The sequence below is a fragment of the Equus asinus genome, chromosome 11 (assembly GCF_041296235.1).
Source record: "Equus asinus isolate D_3611 breed Donkey chromosome 11, EquAss-T2T_v2, whole genome shotgun sequence".
Lineage (NCBI taxonomy): Eukaryota > Metazoa > Chordata > Mammalia > Perissodactyla > Equidae > Equus > Equus asinus.
This window is the reverse complement of record NC_091800.1, coordinates 10,121,878-10,145,694: the sequence shown is the minus strand read 5'-3', so window position 1 is coordinate 10,145,694 and position 23,817 is coordinate 10,121,878. Positions and strand designations below refer to the sequence as shown.

At 38.5% G+C, this 23,817-nt stretch overlaps 1 protein-coding gene across 3 annotated transcripts in view; it reads left to right on the top strand.

Annotated features, from left to right (window-relative positions):
- Positions 1–23,817, top strand: part of FLT3 (fms related receptor tyrosine kinase 3) — a 120,587-nt gene that overhangs the window by 57,397 nt on the left and 39,373 nt on the right. For 2 of the 3 annotated variants that reach the window (XM_070520450.1, XM_070520449.1), the window contains exons 2-4: positions 10,912–11,033; positions 17,134–17,336; positions 20,756–20,871. In XM_070520450.1, coding sequence (XP_070376551.1) covers positions 10,926–11,033; positions 17,134–17,336; positions 20,756–20,871 — 427 coding nt within the window. In that variant the 5' untranslated portion in view covers positions 10,912–10,925. Of the gene's footprint in view, positions 1–10,911; positions 11,034–17,133; positions 17,337–20,755; positions 20,872–23,817 lie in introns of those variants that run through there. The other variant, XM_070520451.1, reaches the window with a different exon arrangement.

Genomic DNA, 23,817 nt, shown 5'->3' with positions numbered 1-23,817 from the left:
GGCTTTTGTGGCTGCCACTCAGAGGACACACCTCTTGATTGTCTAGCTCTGGAGGCCAGCAGGACTTGCATTTGTGGATCCTGTAGGACTGTAGCAAACAAAGAAACAGTTCTTAATTGGCTACCCACCAGGGCTCAGTGCAGAGGGAGAAGACAGAAGTCCCTAGCTCCCATGTTTCCGTGAAAGAGGTCTATTTGCATACTGTAAAGCTACTCCCTGAGGGTCCAGCTTCCAATCACTCTGTATCTAGATGCTGACTGAGATCTTCCCTTCTGAGGCACTGACAGGTCCTGGCACACCCTCACTACTGGGAGCCAATAAGAACAAAGAAATGGCTTGGGCAATCTCAAAGGTTTGAGAGATAGCCAAGACCTGAGCCTGGGCTGAACAATAAGATTCATCTCCTACATGAGACCACTCTGTGAAGACTGGGAGAGGTGGCTGTTTTATCTAATGCACAGAAACCAACACAGAAAGTCAAGGAGAATGGAGAAACAAAGGAATATGTTCCAAACAAAAGAACAAGAGAAAACTCCAAAATCAAACCTTAATTATGGGGCTGGCCCTGTGGCCAAGTGGTTAAGTTCGTGCGCTCCACTTCAGCGGCCCAGGGTTTTGCCAGTTTGGATCCTGGGCGCGGACATGGCATTGATCATCAGGCCATGCTGAGGCGGCATCCCACATAGCACAACCAGAGACACTCATAACTAGAATATACAATGATGCACTTGGTGGTGGGGGGGGAACTTTGGGAAGAAGGAGGGGGAAAAACCACGTTAATTAATCAAAGTTAAGTGATTTACCTGTAGGGACCAGCCCAGTAGCATAGTGGTTAAGTTCATGTGCTGTGCTTTGCTGACCCGGGGTTCATGAGTTCAGATCATTGTTGCAGACCTACACACTGCTCATCAAGCCATGCTGTGGTGGCACCCCACATACAAAATAGAGGAATATGGGTGCAGATGTTAGCTCAGGGACAATCTTCCTCAAGCAAAATGAGGAAGATTGGCAACAGGTGTTAGCTCCAGGCCAATCTTCCTCACCAAAAAAAGAAAAAAAAAATCAAAATAATGGTCAGAAAGATGCTCACTGAGGTCAGGAGAACAATGAATGAATAAACTGAGAATTTCAACAAAGAGAAGACTGAAGAAAGTACTAAGGAGAAATCACCAAGTTGAAGAAGATGGTAATTGTACTGAAAAAGTCAAAAGAGGGGTTCAACAAAAGACTAGGTGAAGTGGAAGAAAGAGTCATTGAACTTAAAGACAAAGCAGTGGAATTGATCCAATCAGAGGGACAAAAAGAAAAAAAAATGAAAAAGAGTGAAGATATCATAGGGGACTTATGGGACACCATCAAGCAGACCAATATTTGCATTATAGGTGTCCCAGAAGGAGAAGAGAAAGACAAAGGGGCAGAAAGCTTATTAAAAGACATAATGACTGAAAAATTCCCTAACCTGGGGAAAGAAATGGACATCCAGATCCAGGAAGTTCAGAGAGTTCCAAATAAGAAGAATCCAAAGAGACCTACACCAAGCTTCATTATAATTAAACTGTCAAGAGTTAAAGACAAAGAGAAAAATTAAAAGCAGCAAGAGAAAAACAACTTATTACGTACAAGGAAATTTCTATATTGCTATCAACAAATTTTTCAACAGAAACTTTGCAGGTCAGAAGGGAGTGACATATATTTAAAGTGCTGAAAGAGAAAACTACTAACCAAGAGTATTCTACCTGGCAAACTGTTCTTCAGAATTGAAAGAGAGAGGTGACGTCAGCATCATGGCAGAGTGAGCTGTTCCCTTAGTCTCTCCCCTGTAAGATATGATGAAAAGGACATTATTAACCAACAGACTAAATTCATACAGCACAATAGGATGTTTGAGAGATCCATGCAGCCATACATATGAAGGTGGGGGTCTGGATCCCCAGGAAGCAGTGGAAAGAGGTAAGTGGGTTTCCTCCCTCTCCCCAGCGGCAGTTATCTAGGGCACAGGACCTCTCACAGCAGTTGGCACAGGACTCTGAGGGGAGACGAGGGAACAGTCAGGCCTCCATGGGAATACTTTCGCTCTCGGAGTTGCTTCCCAGCCCATGGGAACGCTCCACGCCAAGATGACTCAGACACCAGGAGGGGACCCCCACCAAGCCGAGCTGCCCAGGTAGGCTGCCAGTGAATACAGAGCAGGATCACACAGGATCACACACACAAAAGAAAGCGCCTCTCCCTTCCCACCTGGCACACCAGCTTGGCCAGCCAGCCAGGGCAGCAGCTCTCTGCCAGAGCACCTGCATCTGTGTGTATGAAGCAGTGGTGGCCAACAGGCAAATGCAGATAGACCCTGTCAGCACAACTTCCAACAGATGGGCACAACTTCCATCGGACTTGGTAGGGTCAGAAAACACAGCTCCTTCCCCCCTCAACCAATGGTGGCAGGGGAATCTGTGACCAGATACTACCACTATGCACCAGCAAACATCCACTCCATCAAACTCCATGAAGAAATACTGTTAATACTCCAGAGAAGGAGGAAAATGACAAGTCTCAAGAAACCAATCCTGAAGTCACAGAAATTTACAGTCTAAAAGACAGAGAATTCCAAATAGTTGTCTTAAAGAAACTCAACTAGTTACAAGAAGACACAGACAGTTCAGTTAACTCAGGAATAAAATCAATGAGCAGAAGGAATTCTTCACAAAAGAGAGTGAATCTCTAAAAACAACAAACAGAAATGCTGGAGATGAAGAACAGAATTGAAAGAGAGATAAAGAGTTTTCTAGATGAGCAAACACTGAAAGAGTTCATTACCACTAGACTGGCTTTATAAGAAATGCTGAAGGGACTTCTTTAAGCTGAAACAAAAGGACACTAACTAGTAACAGGAAAACATATGAATACATAAATCTCACTGGTAAAAGTAAATATATAGTTAAATTCAGAATATTTTAACACTGTAATGGTGGTGGTTAAATCATTTATAAATGTAGTGTGAAGAGTAAAAGACAAAAGTAGTAAAAATAACTATAAGTACAATAGTTTATTAATGGATACACAAGATAAAAAAATGTAAATTGTTACTTCAAAATCATAAAATGTGTGTGTGGGAGAAGAAAAATGTAGAGCTTTAGTATGAATTTGAACTTAAGTTGTTTTTAGCTTAAAATGTATTGTAATAAATATAAGATTTTTTTATAAGCCTCAGTAAGCACAAAGCAAAAACCTATAAACAATAAAAAAGGTAAAGAGAAAGGAGTCTTTTCATACATTATAGAAAATTATCAAATTGACAAAGAGAAGAAGAAAAGATCATAGGAATTACAAAATAGCCAGAAAACAATTAACAAAATGGCAATAATAAGCCTATACCTGTGAATAATTACTTTAAATATAAATGAAGTAAATTTTCCAATCAAAAGACATAGAGTGACTAAATGGATGAAAAACCGAGACCCAACTATATTCTGCCTACAAGAGACTCACTCAGCTTTAAGGACACACACAGACTGAAAGTAAAGGCATGGAAAAAGATATTCCATGCAAATAGAAGCCAAAAGAAAGCAGGGGTAGCTACACTTATAACAGACAAAATAGACTTTAAGTTAAAGACCGTAATAAGAGACAAGAACATTATATAATGATGAAGGGGTCATCCAATAAGAGGATCCAACATTTGTAAATATTCATGCACCAAACATAGGAGCACCTAAATATACAAAGTGAAAATTAACAGACTTGAAGGGAGAAATAGACAACAATACAATAATAGTAGGGGACCTCAATACCCCACTTTCAACAAAGGATAGATCACCCAGACATAAAATCAATAAGGAAACATTGGACTTAAACTACATGTTAAACCTAGTGGACTTAAGAGGCATTTACAGAACATTCCATCTAACAGTAGTGGCATACACGTTCTTCTCAAGCTCACATGGAACATTCTCCAGGATAGATTATTCATGAGGACACAAAGCAAGTCTTAATAAGACTTAAGACAATTTCAATCATATCAAGCATCTTTTCTGTCCACAATGGTATAAAAATGGAAATCAATTACAAGAAGAAAAGTGGAAAGTTCAAAAATATGTGAAGGTACAATGTGGTACTGAACAACCAATGGATCAAAAAGGAAATCAAAAGAGAAATAAAAAGTATCTCGAGACAAATGAAAATGGAAATACAGCATACTAAAACTTAGAGGAAGCAGCAAAAGCAGTTCTAAGAACGTTCATAGCAATAAATATCTGTAATAAGAAAAAGTAAAGAGCTCAAATACATAACTATACCAGAAAAAAAGCCTAAGCTCAAAGTTAGCAGAAGGAAGGAAATAACAAAGATCAGTAGAAATAAATGAAATAGAGGCTAAAAAAACAATATAAAAGATCAATGAGACTAAGAAGTGGTTTTTTGAAAAGACAAACAAAATAGACAAGCCTTTGACTAGACTTATCAATAAAAAGAGAGAGGACTCAAATAAAATTAGAAATGCAAAAGGAGACATTATGACTGATACCACAGAAATACAAAAGATCATAAGAGACTTCTCTGAAGAATTATATGGCAACAGATTGGACAACCTAGAAGAAATGGATAACCTTCTAATATCATACAACCTACCAAGACTGAATCATGAAGAAACAGAAAACTTGAACCGAATTACTAATAAGGAAATTGAATCAGTAATGAAAAATCTCCCAACAAAGAAAATCCAGGGATCAGATGGCTTCTCTATTGAATTCTACCAGACATTTAAAGAAGAATTAATGCTAATCCTTCTCAAAGTCTTCCAAAAAATATAAGAGGAAGGAATGCTTCCAGACTTGTTTTATGAGGCCAGCATTACCCTGATATCAAAACTCGACAGGGACACCACAAGAAAAGAAAATTATCAGGGCCAATATCCTTGATGAACATAGATGCAAAAATCCTCAACAAAATATCAGCAATCTAAATTCAACAATATATTAAAAGGATCATACACTATGATCAAGTGGGATTTATTCCAGGGATGCAAGGATGGTTCAACATCCACAAATCAATTAATGTGACATACAACATTAACAAAATGAAGGATAAAAATCATATGATCATCTCAATAGATGCAGAAAAAGCATTTGACAAAATTCAATATCCATTTATGATAAAAAGCTTTCAACAAAATGATTATAGAGGGAATGTACTTCAACATAATAAAGGCCATGTGTGACAAGCCCATAGCTAACATCATATTCAATGGTGAAAAGCTGAGAGCTTTTTTTCTAAGATTAGCAACAAGATAAGGATGCCCTCTATTGCCACTTTTATTCAACATAGTACTGGAAGTCCTAGCCAGAGCAATTAGGCAAGAAAAAGAAATAAAAGGCATCCAAATTAGAAAGAAAGAAGTAAAACTGACTCTATTTGCAGGTGACATGACATTATATATAGAAAACCCTAAAGACTCCACCAAAAAACTGTTAGAACTAATCAACAAATTCAATAAAGTTGTGGGATATAAAATCAATATACAAAAATTAGTCGTAGTTCTCTACACTAACAACAAACTATCAGAGAAATTTAGAAAACAATCCCATTTACAATTGAATCACAAAGAATAAAATACCAGGGCAGGCTCAGTTGCATAGTCGTTAAGTTCGTGTGCTCTGCTTTGGCAGCCTGGGGTTCACAGGTTCAGATCTCAGGCATGGACCTACACACTGCTCATCAAACCATGCTGTGGTGGCATCCCACATACAAAATAGAGGAATATTGGCAAAAGATGTTAGCTCAGGGCCAATGTTCCTCATACACACACACACACACAAAGAATAAAATAGGTGCGAATAAATATAACCAAGGAGGTGAAAAAATCTGTATAGTGAAAAGTATAAGACATTCATGAAAGTAATTGACTAAGACTCAAATAAATGGAATTTCTGTGCTCATGGACTGGAAGAATTAATATTATTAAAATATCCATACTATCAAGGCAATCTACAGATTCAATGCAATCTCTATCAAAATTCCAATGACATTTTTCACAGAAATAGAAAAAACAATTCTAAAATTTATACAGAACCACAAAAGACCCTAAATAGCCAAAGTAATATTGAGAAAGAAGAACTAAATGGGAGATATCACACTTCCTGATTTTAAACAGTATTACAAAGCTACAGTAATCAAAACAGTAAGATATTGGCATAAAAACAGACACATAGGTCAGTGGAACAGAATAGAGAGCCCAGCAATAAACCCATGCACATATGGTTAATTTATGACAAAGTGGTCAAGTTTATACAATGGGGAAATGATAGTCTCTTCAATAAATGGTGTTGGGAAAACTGGACAGCCACATGCAAAAGAATGAAACTGGACCCCCATTTTACACCATACACAAAAATAGACTCAAAATGAGTTAAAGATTTGAATGTAAGACCTGAAACCATAAAAATCCTAGAAGAAAAGATAGGGGATAAGCTCCTTCACATTGGTCTTTTTTGGTTTTTGACATCAAAAACAAAGGCAACAAGAGCAAAAATAAACAAGTGGGATTACATCAAACTACAAAGCTTTTCCATAGCAAAGGAAACCATCAGCAAAATGAAAAGGTAACTTACAAAATGGGAGAAAACATTTGCAAATCATATATCTGATAAGGGATTAATATCCAAAATATATAAAGAACTTAAACAACTCAGTAGAAAAAAAAAACGATCCAGTTTAAAAAATGGAGAGAGGAAGTGAATAAGCGTTTTTCCAAAGAAGACACACAAATTGCCAACAGGTAATGAAAAGATGCTCAACATCACTAATCATTAGGGAAATGAAAATCAAAACCACAATGAGATATTACCTCACACCTATTATCAAAAAGACAAGAAACAAGTTTTGGCGAGGATGTGGAGAAAAGGGAACTCTCGTGTGCTGTTGGTGGGAATGTAAACTGATGCAGCTGCTATGGAAAACAGTATAGCGGTTCCTCAAAAAACTAAAAATAGAACTACCATATGATCTAGCAATTCTACTTCTGGGTATATATCTGAAGGCAACAAAATCACCATCTTGAAGAGATATCTACACACCTGTATTCATTGCAGCATTACTTCTGGTAGTCAAGACATGGAAACAACTTGAGTGTTCATTAATGGATGAATGGATAAAGAAAATGTGATGTGTGTATATACAATGGAATATTTTTCAGCCATAAAAAAAGAAAGAAATCCTGCCATTTGTGACAACATGGATGGACCTTGAGGGCATTATGCTAAGTGAAATGTCAGATAGAGAAAGACAAATACTTTATGATCTCACTTATATGTGGAATCTGAGAAAAATGAACTCATAGAAACAGAGAAGACATTGCTGGATGCCAGAGGTAGGGGTAGCAGGTGGGAGAAGTGGGTGAAGGTAGTCAAAAGGTGCAAACTTCCAGTGAAAAGATAAATAAGTTCTGCGGATATGATGTACAATACGGTGACTATAGTTACCAGTACTCTATTGTATATTTGAAAGTTGCTTAGAGAGCAGATCTTAAAAGTTCTCATCACAAGAAAAAAATTTGTGACTTTGTGAGGTGATGAATGTTAGCTAAACTTATTTTGGTAATCAAGTTTCAATATCTACATATATCAAATCATTATGTTGTATACCTTAACTTTATACAATATTATATGTTGACCACATCTCAGTAAAACTCAGGGGAAAAAACTCTCAAAACTTAATAATAAGAAAATAAACAAGAACCAGCCTGATGGCCTAGTGGTTAAAGTTTGGGGTGCTCCTCTTTAGGGGACCATGTGTGGTTCCTGGGCATGGAATCACACCACTTGTCTGTCAATAGCCATGCTGTGGTGGTGGCTCACATGGAAGAACTAGAAGGACTTTCAACTAGAATATACAACTATGTAATTGGGCTTTGGGGAGAAAAAAAAAAAGGGAGATGTCAGCTCATCTCCAGCTCATTCCCAGCAAGAAAAGAAAAGAAAAGAAACAACTCAATTTAAAAAGACTTGTTTGGGGCAAAAGATATGAACAGACACAGTACCGACGAATATACAGGATGTCAAATAGCATCTGAAAGGATACTCAACATCATTAGTAGGAAAATGCAAATTAAAACCACAGTGAGATATAATACACCTATTAGAATGGCTAAAATTAAAAATTCTCATCATACCAAGTGTTGGTGAGGATGTGGCACAGCTGGAATTCCCATACACTGACAATAGGAATATAAAATTATACAACCTCTTTGGAGAACAATTTGGCACTTTCGTAAAAAGTTACACAGACACCTCCCTTATGACCTAGGTGTTCCACTCCTTGGTATTTACTCAAGAAAAATGAAAGCATATGTCCCTACCAAGACCTGAATACAAATGTTCAAAGCAGCTTTATTTGTAAGAGCCCCAAAGTAGAAACAATCCAAATTCTGTTAACAGACGAATGAATTAAAATATTGTGTTACATCTGTATAATAGACTGCTACTGAGCAATTAAAAGGAGTGAACTACTGATATATACTGTAATGTGGATGAAGCTCACAAAAAGAAAAAATACAATGAAAGAAGCTGGACAAAAAAAGAAAAAGTTCATACTGTATGATTCCACTTGTATGGAATTCTAGAAACTTCAAACTAATCTATAGTGACAGCAAGGAGATCAGAGGTTGCTTGGCATGCAGGAGTGGGGCAGCCAGGAAGGAGGGATTGCCAAGGGGCATGTGGAAACTTTTGGGGGTGATGGATAAATTCACTATCTTGACAGTGGTGTTGGTTTTACAGATATATATGTATTTATGTCAAAACTTATCAAATGATGTACTTTAAATATGTTAAACCTATTCTACGTTAATTATACTGAGTAAAACTTTAAAAAAAGAGTAGGGAGAAAAAAACCATTAGGGAATAGGGCAGGAAAGGTTCTTAAATTCTCTTTAATCTTACTTGTTTTTCTCTTCCCTTGCCCTTGCAGTTGTGCTCATTTAGTTTCCTTTAGAAGACTGGGGGCTATGTTAAGGAAAATAAAAAATACGTAATAACTAAATGCTGATGAGGTTGTAGTAAAATTATTACATTCTCACCCTACACGTGGTGACATAAAATGGTATAGCATCTCTGCAAAACGAAATGACAATCATATCAAAAACCTTTTAAATATGTTTATATTCTTTGATCCACTAATTTCACTTCCAGAAATTTATACTAAGGAAATAATATTTTAAAAATGAAAGGCTCAGTGTGAAGTATTTTAAATGGCAGGGGAAAAAATATAAAATGTGTAATAGCAAGGGAATGATTAGGTCATTTTTGTTATGTCCACAAAAAGAATGCAAAACAATTATATGTAGTATCATAAGAAATGCTTATGAGGTATTATGCTCAAAATCAGAATAGGGGCTGGCCCAGCAGCATAGTGGTTAAGTTCACCCACTCTACTTTGGCAGCTGGGCTTCTCGGGTTCGGATCCGGGGTATGGGCCTACATACCCCTCATCAAGCCGTGCTGTGGCAGCATCCCATATACAAAACAGAGGAAGATTGGCACAGATGTTAGCTCAGCAACAATCTTCCTCAAGCAAAAAGAGGAAGATTGACAACAGATGTCAGCTCAGGGCTGGTCTTCCTCAACCAAAAAAAAAATCAGAATATAAAATATAACGTGATTTCTACTCTGTCAATACAATTAGTTGAAAACTATGTTTACAGATGGGAAAGGTTCTAGAGAAATGAAAATGGTTTATTTGTTAGGGTGTCAGGATTTAGAATGAATTTTCACTTATAGTTCCACTTGTATTGGTATAGTGTGGCTTCTTTAATAAAGAATAAAATAAGAAAGACAGTTAAAACAAACCAGTGAATGTGTCTTACTGTGTGGTTCCCATAGGTGCAATGCTGAGATTTTTAAGCAGATTACAAGATACAAAAATGGTTGAACATAGCCATTTACCTCCTGTCTACCAATAGTGCACTAAAATGACAGTAAAATAATGTTTTTAAAGACATAAACATATACGGACAAAGATGATGGAGGGGAGAAAATAAAATTTTGAGAGCTATAAAGCACATGAAGAAAGGAGAATCATAAGGTGGACGTTGAGAAAGCTGAGAAGCAGCGTGGTTTCCACTGCGGGAATTTTGGGGAAATCTTATACCCAGAAGAGTGTAAATTGCCAGCACCAGCTCCCAGAACATGGGCAGCAGCCAAGAGTGACAAAACTCTTCTCTGGGGAATCTGACCAGCTCGTGAGAAAACCTAAAGACAACCATACAGAGAAGATCGGGCAGCAGGTCAAACCATGTGCACAGAGCTTACGATGAACATGTCATGTTTCATTTTTATGTTATATATGAGCAGACTGTCAAGCATCATCAGTCATTTAGGAAAAACATCCAAAAAATAGGAGAACACAAAGTGAAGGAGAGAGAAGGAATCAAATAATTCAAGAAAACTTCTCCAAAGAGAAAAACATGAGTTTCCAGATTGAAAAGACGAATTGAATATCCGGCACAGTGGATGAAAATAGACTCTCAACACTACACATAATTTTGAAAATTTTAGTGCACAAAGAAAAGATTGTACAGGCATCCATAAAGAAGAAAAAGTGGCCTGTATACAAATAATCAGTTTCTCAGATGCACCAGCCTCATTTCAAACACTTAATAGCCACGTGTAGCTAATGACTACTGTACTGGACAGCACAGATTACGAATATTTCCATCACTGCAGAATGTTCTATTGGACAGCACTGCTCTAAGTATTTCTGCTCCTGACTTATAGTAAGACTTGCCTTTTATGAAATTATATTTCCCACATACTTTCCTGTCGGCCACTTTTCCTTGATTACACTTTGTTTTGTTGTAAGATGAATCCATATTTCCTTTTTAAGGTGTACATGTATCAACATCATTGTCTTTGTTTTGTTTTACAGTTGTTTTTTCAACAATGATATTTGAGACTATTACAAATCAAGATCTGCCTGTGATCAAGTGCGTTTTAATCAATCACAAGAACAATGACTCCTCAGTGGGGATATCATCATCATATCCCACGGTAAAGTAATATTAAAATTACAACTTTAGCTATTTTCTCTAGAGACCATACTGTGTAAGCTACTGAGACCTACCATGGCAATGTGGGCTTTTCTTTTTCTGTATTTAAGTATATTATGTCCTCATATCTGGTGCAGACGGGCCTTTATACCCCTTGCTACCTGGCACGCCATTCCATCAAGAGTCATGTTCTCTTTGGGTTTGGATTCAGGAAGGACACTGGTACTCAGCATGAATAAGTAACAGAGTTTCCCTTTCTCCTTCAAGAGAATCCAGCCTTCTCTCTCAAACCTGAGTCTCTAACTTCCAACTGCCTCCTGGATATAGATAAATAGATTTTCCATTTGCTCATTGAAATACACCTATGTAATTTATTTCATTTCTATTTCCCCAAACCTGCTCCTATTCTTGCAGGAATTAATTTCTATTTATGGCCCTGTCTAGTTCCCAGGCTTGAAAGCCACATCTCAGTGTCATTTTGGACTACTTCCTCTCCCTTGTCTTCATACTCGGTCAGTTACCAAGTCTTGTCAATTTCACCTTTAATAGTTCTCATGTAATCACCTTATATTCTCTAGTCTCACTGCCACTTCCCTAGTTCAAGCCCTCATTAACTAGTTCATAATCACAATAATATCATAAGTTCATCTCACATAGGGCTGCCTGACTATTCTTCCCGAGGCACAGCTACATCCTTTACTGCCTGGCTTGGAACCTACAGTGACTTCCCATTACTTAAACTGACATACAAATTGCTCCCAAATCTGCCTCTAACTCCTTCGAGTTCCAACTTGTTTTTCTTTACTCTTCTCCTTCATGCTACTCATCTAACAGAACCTAGCTATTTACTCAAATACAGGAAACTTAAATGATAGAGAACTGAAAATATTAGAAGTCTACATACAACAAAAAGTAAACATAAATTAGCCAATTCTGTGGACGTTTCCAGTTTAGGATTTGTACAAATATATAGTCATTCTGTTTTCTTTTACTAAGTATAATACATAAACACATGACACGGTGCCTTGGACCAGCGCCCCCCCCCCAAAAAAAATCAGAGATATTGAAAATATTCTCAACATTTAAAAACAGTGTGAAATAGGTTTTAATAACAATATTCTACATGAATATAAAACTTCAATTTAATACGTGATTTTTTTTTATGCCAGAAGCATGGTTGGTTTTAATTTTTTAACAGATATTGGTATCATAACACGTTGGCTTATTAATAATTAAGGCATTTTGCTTACATAGTATTTCAGTGTGGACAAAAAATTTTAGTATTATTTGCTAATATGTTTTAAACTTTTAGCATCTTTTCAATGTAAGAAAATAACTGCACGCCTTTAAGTGTTTTCTTATAAAACACAATCTTAAAAAAGTTAATGAAGATTGGCCTCGCTTCCTAGCATTGAGCCCTGCATTACTTTTTCATGTAGTATGAATTATTTTCTTATGTGATATTCAGGATTGTATTAAGACCAAGCAGTTCTTTTTTTTTTAAAGACTGGCACCTGCGCTAACAACTGTTGCCAATCTTTTTTTTTTCTGCTTTTATCCCCAAATTCCCCCAGTACATAGTTGTATATTTTAGTTGTGAGTCCTTCTAGTTGTGGCATGTGGGACACCACCTCAGCATGGCCTGATGAGCGGTGCCATGTCCGCACCCAGGATCCGAACCAGTGAACCCCTGGGCCGCCAAAGCAGAGCTCGCGAACTCAAGCACTCAGCCAGGGGGCCAACCCCAACCAGCAGTTCTTAAACAGCATGAAACAGACAACGCAAACGAATCCTAATGCTACACGTGTGAGCTGTCTTCGTAGCATGCCTTCACCTTCCTGAAGTTGAAGCTACTCCTTTTGGATATTTTCCCACTTCAGTGTAAAGTGGGTTGTTAGGTTGTCAGTAGCTTTTTAAAAAATTGGTTTTTATTTCTTCTATAGTTCACAGTTCTCCAATGAGACATCTTTCTAGAAATCCTATAGTTCAGGGCTGTTGTGAATAACGAAGCACTCTGGAGTAGACTAAACTTGTCAATGTAACTCTAATAAACAAGCAACTACATCTTTAGTTATATTACCAGTATATCCTGAACCAAAACAAGATGGTTTTACTGTTTTCACAATCCACTTAATTATTGTTTAAAATCTGAATATTTCCATCATCTGTCATTTCTATTTGAAGATTAAGATAGCGTGTGCTGGGTTTCTCCTCTGCAAAGTTACTATTTTTCCTTTGTAATTAACAAGTGTTTGGGGGGAGATGCAAATATCCTGTTTCTCCTCCAATTTTCAGCTAACTGATTTTAGCATCCATTGGCAGATCTTACCTTCAACAATCATTACTACGGTGTTTGCCTAATGGTGATTTTATTTTTCCCTGATTCCCTCTACATTTATTAATTGGAATTCTCTGTGAGGAAGAGCTATCCCTTCTCTCCATTTTATTTATTTATTCAGTTATTTATTTATATCAGTATGGACTCATAGCTATTTATTTTATTCTATGGGTTATAACCCAAAACTATCATTTTTATTTTGTTGCTCAAATTTTTCCAGCTGTGGCCATTGGGAGCTGCTTCAGGTCAGCTCCAGGGTCCTTTCAGCATGTCCCTATCTTTTTTCAAGCACTTCCTTACTTTCTGGCACTACATCATAGGTGGTTTTGTATTTTTCCTTCCTCAGCCTTGGAGTTAACCACTTATCCATGGAACACTGGTTTCTTGGAGAATAGCATTTAGAAACCAAGATCTGAGGGCTTGAGTGTGCTTGTTGCCACTGGGATGCCATTTCTTCTAAGCCGTTTCAGCAGGCAGAGCTAGGAAATGTATTCATGTTTACTAACCAACCCTTCCACTGTATTTATCTCTCTCTCTCATCTCTATATCTATCATCCATCTATCTATCTATCATCTATCATCACCATAAGTTCATGCTGATAATTCTGATTTCAATTCAGCACGAAAGTGTTCATTGTAGCTTTCTCTCTTTCCTTACTTGTGCTTCTCTCTCTGATGGTAAGAAATCTGGCTTTCAATATCTATAGTAACTCACTTATTTATTCATCTTAGTCCATAAATAAACTAGTTTCAGAATTGCTAACCCATATCCCAGTGAGAAAAAGATTTACTAACTAGAGTACAGTATTTGCATGCAATTCTTTTTATCTTTAGCCTTATAGTATCCAAAGTATTATTTTCCAAAGCTACTTAGGTTAGTTCTTTTCTTTCCCACTCCTTTCACTATGGTTAGGTTATTTATTTGTAACACAATTAAGTTCATTTGGTTTGTAGTCCATTTTGAGTTTCCCCCATATCTTAGTTTTAATTAATTAATTCTTGTTTGTTTTTTCATGAGGAAGATTAGCCCTGAGCTGACATCTGTTGCCAATCTTCCTTTTGCTTAAGGAATATTGTCACTGAGCCAAGATCTGTGCCAGTCTTCCTCTATTTTATGTGGCATGCTGCCACAGCATGGCTTGATGAGGAGTGGTAGGTGCAAACGCAGGATCTGAACTTGTGTACCCTGGGCTGCCAAAGTGGGGTGCATGAACTTAACCACTACGCCACTGGGCCGGTCCCAATTAATTATTTAGTTTTTGAGTGTGTCCTATGATTATGGTCCTAAAAGCCAAAGCTATATAAAAAGATACAGTCAAAAAAGTATCACTCCCTCCTCATCCCTGCTACCAAGTTTCCATCCTTTTCCCACTTACCTCCTATAATTAACCAGTCCCTTTAAATTTTTGATATTATTCTTGTATTTCTTGTGCAAAAATGAGCAGATTCATGTGTATTTTCTTTTTCTTTCTTTTTTTTTTTTTTGAGGAAGATTAGCCCTGAGCTAACTACTGTCAGTCCTCCTCTTTTTGCTGAGGAAGCCTGGCCCTGAGCTAACATCCGTGCCCATCTTCCTCTGCTTTACATGTGGGATGCCTACCACAGCATGGCATGCCAAGCGGTGCCATGTCCACACCCGGGATCCGAACCGGTGAACCCCAGGCCGCCAAGAAGCAGAATGTGCAACTTAACCACTGCACCACTGGGCCGGCCCTCATGTGTATTTTCTTAACCCACTTCTTTCTCACATGAAGTGTACCACAATTGAAAGTAGATACTTTTTGCACTTAACTTTCTTCACTTGACAGCATATCCAGGAAATCACTCCAAATCAGTTCATAGAGATTGTCCTCATTCTTCTTTACAGCTGCATAGTACTCCATTGTGTGGATGTACCATAGTTTGTTCAACCATTCTCCTGTGTAGGAGCCTTTAGGTGGTTTCAATATTTTGCAATTACAAATGATGCTGCAATTAATTGTTGGAGGTATAGTCCTTGAATTGGGATTCCCAGCTCCAAGGGTGAGTGCATATGTAGTTTTATCAGATGTTGCCAGATTCCCCTCAAGAAGGGTTGCACCAGTTTGTATTCGCTAGCAATGTATGCGAGTAGCTGTTTCCTCCCAGCCTCACCAACAAAGTGTGTTGTTATACTTTAAAATTTTGCCAGTTGAAAGATAAGAAGAGATATCTCAGTGTTGTTTTATGTTTTTCTAATTATAACTGAGTTTGAATATTTTCTCATATATTTGAGTGCCATTCTTGATATCTTTTTTTGTCAATTGCCTATTCATTTCTTTTTCCCATGTTTCTACAGTGTTTTGGTCCTGTGTCCCTCAATCTAAAAGAATATATATTAAGGATATTAACTCTTTGCCTGTAATATAGATTGCAAATATTTTCTTGTAGTATATTGCAAATATTTTCTGTGAATATTTTGTAATATGTGTTGCAACTATTTCCTTCTTTTTACTGTATTCTATGCCCATCTTTTAAGATTCAGCTCAATTGCTGGACTTCAGGAAAGCATCCCCATCCCCACAATCTCAGCTTGGAAATCACTTCTCCCTCCTCTGAAGTTCCAGAGCACTTAAACTCTCCTTTCAAGATAGTTTGTATCTTTTTTATGGGGCACATCATATGTCACCTTATGTTTTGGTTACTTCTTCCTACTAGACTCAAAACTCTTTAAGGACAAGATCAGTGTCTTTTCTTTCTAGTCCGTGGTATGCAGCAGATGGTCTAGCAATAACCAGATGTTGACCAAATGAACTCATCAGATGCTAACTGAATAAATGAGCAAGTAAAACCAGAAATACAGCTTATGATCAGTAGCAGAAGAGCGATCCTGCTCTTCGTCTGAAGAAACTTGTGTGCGTGTGCTATGCCACATGTCAGAGGGGGCAGGAGGTGAGGGGTTTAGCAGCAGAAGTTGCCACCACACCCTCCTCTCAATATGTTTCAATTATTTAAAGCAGGCAAGGAGTGCAGTGGTGGCAATGAGTCTATGGGGATATACGCCCAGAAAATATTTTGGTTTTTAAATTTCCTCTAACATGGATACCAATTTACTATTACGATGTAGATTCTTATCTACATACCAATAACCACAAAAACATGAATTTTATGATGACTGTCTGTATATTAGTTTGCTAGAGCTGCCATAACAAAGTGTCACAGACGGGGTGACTTAAACAACGGAAACTTGTTGTCTCGCAGTTTTGGAGGCTGGAGACCTGAAACCTAGATGTTGGCAGGGCTTGTTGCCTCTGAGGGTGTGAGGGAAGGATCTGTGCCAGGCTTTCTCCTTGGCTTGTGGAGGGCCATCTCCATGTTCACATGGTGTTCTCCCGGTGTGCGTCTTTTCCAAATTTCCCCTTCTTACAAGGGCGCCACCTATATGGGATTAGAGCCCACCCTAATGGCCTCATTTTAACTTGATTACCTATCTCCAAATAAGGCCCCATTCTGAGGTACTGGGGGGTTAGGATTTCAACATATGAATTTGGGGGGGGGGCAAAATTCAACCCATAGCAGTCTGTAAATCATTTTTGAAATGCAGCCTAATGTTATCTATCTTTTCTTTAGAGAATTATTGTTAATAGGCTTTTCAGTCAGCAGTATGTTCTCAATGGGTTATGACATGCTTGGGTGTCATGTGCAGTATATCAACATGTATATATTTAATAAAATTTCCAGCTAAGAAAAGGATGCGTTGAACCTGCACTTGCAGTAAATTCACATTGTTTCATCTACAACGTAGGTGTCAGAATCCCCGGAAGACCTGGGATGTGCCTTGCGGCCTGAGAGCACAGAGGCAGTCTACAAAGCAGCCACCGTGGAAGTGGCCACATCTGCCTCCATCACACTGCAAGTGCTGGTCAACACCCCGGGGAACATTTCCTGTCTCTGGGTCTTTAAACACAGCTCCCTGAACTGCCAGCCACACTTTGATTTACAAAACAGGTAAGGAGTGTGGGTATGTGTTTGTGTGTGTGCGTGTGTGTGCGCAACCACGGGATTTGGGGAGAAATACTTTATTGCCATAAAATGTGCATCATTTGGAGGTTTTTTTTCAAAGTTCTGTCCATGTTCATCATGAGTCTTACCTCCAGGGCAATAATGAACCAAAAATGTAGTTAGGGTATGAATACATGACATTATATATTTGTCAAAACCCATAGGATGTGCAATGCAAAAATGTAAACCGTCGACTTAAATTAATATCAATATTGGTTCATCAATTGCAACAAATACACCACACCTGTGCAAGATGTTACTAATCGGGAAAACACTGTGTGTGTGTGTGGGGGGGGGGGGAAGGGCATACATGAGAGCTCTCTGTACCTTCTGTCCAATTTTTCTATAAATCTAAAATTGCTCTAAAAAATAAAGCCTATGAATTAAAAAAATTATCTATAGATATGTAGACACAGGTGGGGCCTAAGAAAGCAGTGAGTGGCTGGCAAAATGTAAAACAAATAGTGAAAAGAAGATTTGAGATTTTTAAGATGTCTTGTTTTGTAACTGGATTTTGTCTTAAAGTTGAAAAGTTAGAAAGTTTTCATTACCTTCTAGGTAAAGTAGCAAGAAGCTCCCTGGTTAGAGTATGATTAAGAAGCTTCTTTCTGGGAACTGCCTAGGGAAAGAACATTTGGTTTTATCTATTTAGTTTCAAGTACAATGAACAGAATTGCAATAAAATGCAATAAAATTTATTAAAAAAAAATAGAATTGCCATAAAATATTTCAGTAAGAAATTGATCTGTGTGTGACAACGTGAGTCTCACAATCCAGAAAAATATCTTAGCCAAGATTTGTGGATTAACGTCCAGGCCTGTATCTAATTCTGTGCGGATTGCTGCCCTCTGCTGTGCTTGTCCTCTCGCTGAGACCACATAGGGGCAGGAAGCGAGGGGCACAGGCCATTCAAATGCCCACTTAAGGATTCTAAGGCCGCCAGTTCTCGCTAATTCCGGGGGGCGTTCTGGTGCCTCATAGCTGTAGGAGAGGCGTCGTCTTTCCAGGAACAGTGCAGTAAGTGGCATCCAGATGGCCTAAGGGGGTGCCGTGTTGCTTGACTGAGGTATGAGGGAACATCTCTGTGACTGACTTGTCCCAAGTATCTGTATTTGTTCCTTTAAGGTCAAACAAATGCGTAAGTAATTTTCAGGACAATGACTATAATTCTGAAGTTTGGTTCTAAATCTTGGAACACATTCATTTTCCTTTCCTCTTTTGAGTATTACTCACTTCTGTTTTTCAGTTACTTTTATCTTGGGTTCAAACCAAGACGCTCTTCTATTAAGAATTTTGGCTTGAAGAAATGTTCTTGTAATCTTGTTAAAATTTGGTAACACAACAGTTCTCCTTGGATTGAGACCAAAAATCAAAGTGAAAAAGTAGAGTTCTTTTCACTCCATGAGAGGTTCGCTTTTTGGCTTTAGGACAGGCGGCCCAGTTTGTGAGCCAAAGTCATCGGTCTTATGTGGATTAGTCAGCTCAGTACCAAAACATTTTTAGTGACTTTTTCACAGTAGAGAATTGCAGAAATTTACATCTGGACTCGGACTCATAGCCAGAAAGAGTGAACACCTAAGCTTTGATAACTGTCTTAGGGTTTTGTTTGACATGCCCAAGAGTTCACAGATGGTACTAGGAGAGTGAATGGTTCAGAGAAAGAAGACGCATAACCAAAATATTGCAGAAGCAAATCAAATATTAACCCTGCTGATTTACGTCTATAGGTGTGTGAGCACATGTACTCTTGAGCTCCTTTAATAGACAGTAGACCCCCTTATCCACCAGGAATACATTCCAAGACCCCCAGTGGATGCCTGAAAGCACAGAGAATACCAAACCCTATATATACTATGCTTTTTCCTATACATACATACCTATGATAAAGTTTAATTTATAAATTAGACATAGTAAGAAATTAACAGCAATAACTAATAATAAAATAGAACAATTATAACAATATACTGAAATAAAATTTACTGTAGATCTTAGCAACCTCAGCATATGATTTTTTTCTTTCCTCTCTAAGTCAAGAACTTTCACCTTTTCGATTAAAGGAAGCACTTTACGGCTTCTCTTTGGTGTATCTGAATTGTCAGCATCACTACTCTTGCACTTTGGGGCCATTATTAAGTAAAATAAGGGCGACTTGAACACAAGCACTGTGATATGGAGACGATCAATCTGGTATTGGAGAAGGCTACTAAGTGACTAACGGTGGGTAGGGTACACAGCGTGGATACACTGGACAAAGACGTAAAGGGATGATTCACACCCCAGGCAGGACGGAGCAGGATGGTGCGAGAATTCATCATGCTCCTCAGAATGATGTGCAATTTAAAACTTACAGATTGTTTACTTCTGGAATTTCCCATTGCATATATTCAGACCATGGTCAAGTGTAGGTAAGGAAAACCTCGGAGAGCAAAGTCACTTTCCGAGGATAAGGGGCGACTACTGTAATGTGCAATTGTGTTGCGTGGCCTTCTTGGTAAAACGCAGGTTCTAATTCAGTAGGTCTGGATGGGGCCTGAGATTCTGCATCTCTGTCAATGCCCAGTTGATGCTAACACTGTTGGAGAAAGACGGCACTCTGATTAGTAAGGGTCTAAAGGTCAGAAAGTGTAAATTTAAATGCAACATTACTCAGCAAACTGCGAGAGAATATTTTAAGCTTTAATGAGAATGAGTATCACCAAACAGCCATCAAAGTTGATTCTTTGCAGAGAATGCCGCTAGCCAAGTTTATCTGACCAAGTATCTCAAAAGTTAAAAATGCTAACATTGAGGCGTCTTCCTCCTTACATCTCTGTGATATGTCAGTGTAATTATTACTTCACAGGAAAATGCCTTGTGTCAGATTTTGCTCGAAGTCTTTCATCTAGAGAGAGAGAGGCACAAAGCAGACTGTTGTTTATCTCAGTGTGTCTTGCTTATACAGTAATCTGGTACAGCAAATGGGGAACTGAGGCTGGTGGCCAGGTGACTGGGCAGATATGACTGTGGAGGGAGCTTTGCGGTCGAAGGGAATGGTCCGCCCCGCTGATGGGAGCGTACCACCAAGCCTGGGCCTTTTTGGGTGGGAGGTTTTTCTCCAAGGGGCTCAGGTGGCATGAGGAGAAGGTGCTGGAATGGAGTTCCCTTGCTGTCAAGGGAGGGACGTGTTAACAGTAAGGTCAAACTCACAAGGCTCAGGCTGACTGTTGGGCACACGAGAGAAGCTCTCTGCTCCACAGAGCGGCCCTCCCTGCCCGCCAGAGATGGAATGCAGGAGCCACCAACCTGCCTTCTGAGTCAGTATGAAATTTTATGTTTTTAGTTTCACACGTTTTCCAAAATAACCAGTTCTCTTTCTTGTTTTTCAGAGGAGTTGTTTCCATGGTCATTTTGAAAATGACAGAAACCCAAGCTGGAGAATACCTACTTTTTATTCAGAGTGAAGCTGCCAATTACACAATATTGTTTACAGTGAGTATAAGAAGTAAGTGCAGTTTGCTACTAGGTGTTCACAGTATCCCAAAGGAGTGACGTGGAACCCGTGAGCTTCTTACCAGCTCTCTGGATTCGTTATTCAGGTTTCTCTCAATATGTGGTCGAATTGATTGAATTCACTTCAACTATCCATGTAACTATTCAGACTCTCTGACATGACCCAAGGACTACCAGAATGAGTGCTCTTAAAAACCCAGGACATCCTCTGTTCAGGCCCCCCCCCCCAGTTTTTTCAGTGATAGATGGCTGACAGGGAAGAAATGGAAAACAGTTTGACCTTGGAGTCAGAAGATGTGGGCTCTTGTTCTGGATCTGATACTACCATCCTGGGCAGGTCATGTAAGCTCTCTGAGCCTCAGTTTTCTTATCTGTAAGGGGCAGATAAAAATACATACCTCACAGGATTGTAAGATCTTAGCACTATCCAGTGGTGCTCTCTGAGATGATGAAAATGTCTGTGTCTGCTCTGTCTTATAAGGTAGGCGCTGGCCACATGTGGCTGTTGAACACTTAAAATGTGGCCAGTGTGACTAAGGAACCAGTTTTAATTTTATAAAATTAAAAATTAAAATAGCCACAGATAGCTAGTGGCTGCTGTATTTATGCAAATATCAGATCATCACTATGCAAACTGCAAGGAACAGATCAGATGTTCTTCCCCGGGGAGGCAGCTATGGGCGTCGCGGAATCAGCGCCTGTGTGTGCCCTCCGGCTTCTCCTGGTTTCCTCCCAGTGATGCACAAGCCTAACGACTGCACAGATTCAGTGCTGTACACCCTGAACGCTTTACCTCCTGTGACAAACAAGGACGAGAGGTTGGTGCATTCACATAGATCCTACTGCCTGTAGGGGCCCAGGCAGTGCTCCAGAAACTCCAAGTCTATGCTTTTTTACTTCTATTTTTTTGACATTTAAAAAACTAATTAAATTTAATTTTACTCAAATTTATTTTTAAATTATTTTTTATTTAATTGAGGTAACGTTGGTCTATAACACTATATAAATATATTCCATTTTCAATTAAGTTCCCTGGCTATACACTGGTCTGACTTGCTGGGCCCCCTTTGCTTGTCAGTGACTTGAAGGCAGAAAGCCTGAGGGGTGGGGGTGCATGGGGTGCAGCCCACAGGGGGATAACCACAGCTACCCTTTGCTGGGGGCATTCTGCATGTACCATCTCAGGTCCTCCCAGCAATCCTGCCTACACGTAGGTGTGAGAGGAATAGCGATGCGCACAGCTAGAGGCCAGTTTAGACAGGTCTACACTTCCTGCACCACACTGCACTGCATCTCACAGTCAAAGCTGCTAAGGAAGAGCACTTGAGGCTGTTTAGATTCCCAGAAGTGTCATCTTACTGGGTTTGGGGATGGGAAGGCAGAATCGGGTAAAGTTAAAATTTGTTCTGAAAAGCCCTTCAATTACTCTGAAACTTACAAGACCAGAGCCCTAGAAGCTCAAAATTCAAGAGGTACCTTGTGTTGCTCTTTGATTTTGGTTTCCCTGCCCCGTCCCCAGTCTGCAGCCCCGCTCTGAGGCACACGGAGTCTGTGCGCCTCGGGTTGGAAGAGAGTAAGAGATTTCTTGTTGGTTCCCTCTCTCTCTTTTTCTTTTTTGCCAAGTGTTTATAGTTGAATTTGTATAAGGTAAGTGGGCATCTGCTGTGTCTCTATGATATTTAGGGTACCTTCTTTTCACTTAAGATTTGCAATGTAAAAGGATAACGACAATCATTCAAGTAGATTATAACATGTTTTTAGCTTTCTGCTGGATGGTGGGGTTCAAAAAAATCAGGTGGAAGAAACCTGGCAACTGTCAATGTGTAAAAGAGGAAAGAGTTTAGTGAACCACAAGTTCACTATTAACCAACAGTGTGGCGTGGTTACTGAACAGGGAAATCTGAACCCTGGCAGCATTCATGAAAACATAAAGTCTAAGTGAAGGAAATTAATGGAAGATTACTATTTTCAGTTCTATATCTTTTCAGAAGAATATTGACAAAACAGAACAACCAGGATAGTGAAGAACTTGAAATTCCTTAAATTAGGAGCAGCTGAAGGAATTGGGGATGTTTAGCATAGAGAAGGAAATATTTTGAGGAAAGGAGAGGATTGATTGCAGGATAATGTAGAGGAAATTCTTCTCGCATATGAGTCAGGAAACCTGGCTGAACTAATTAAAATACCTTGGATAGTAATTATCTCCTTTGACCTCAGTTTCTGATTTTAAATATTTGAAAGATTTTCATGTGGAAGCAAAGCTACACTTGAAAAAATATTGTTCCTGAGGGTAGAATTGGGACCAGTGGTTAGAAATTACAGGGAGAGAAAGTAAAAACCACCAGAAAAGTGGGAAAAGATATTTGCAATTCACATAATCAACAAAAGACTAATAGTCATAGTAGGTAAAGAGCTTCCATAAATAAATAAGAAAAAAAAAAGCAGTAGAAAAATGAACAGAAGACATGAGTGGACATTTCACTTTCAGAGCATGAAACCTAAAAACGGTCAATAAACATATTAAATTAATAATTGAAAAATGCAAATTAAGACCACAACAAGATACCATTTATACCCACAAGATTGTTGAGAATTAAGAAGTCTCGGTGAGTATATAGAGCAATGGTGAATGTCTGCCTGCTGTGTAAGTGGAAATTCTTATAATCACTTTGGAAAACAGTCATTATGTGTAAAGCTGAATGTGCTCATATCGTATAAATCATCAATTCCACTGCTAGGTGTAGTATTAAAGAAACTTACATACCTTAGAAATATCTTAGAAATGTACAAAATGTTCATAGCACCATTGTTGGTAATATAAAAGCTGGAAACAACCCAAATGTCCACTGCGAGAAAATGGAATAATAAGATTGTGATAGATTCACCAATGGAATACTATATAGCAGTAAAAAATGAGTGAAGTATAGCTGCATGCAAA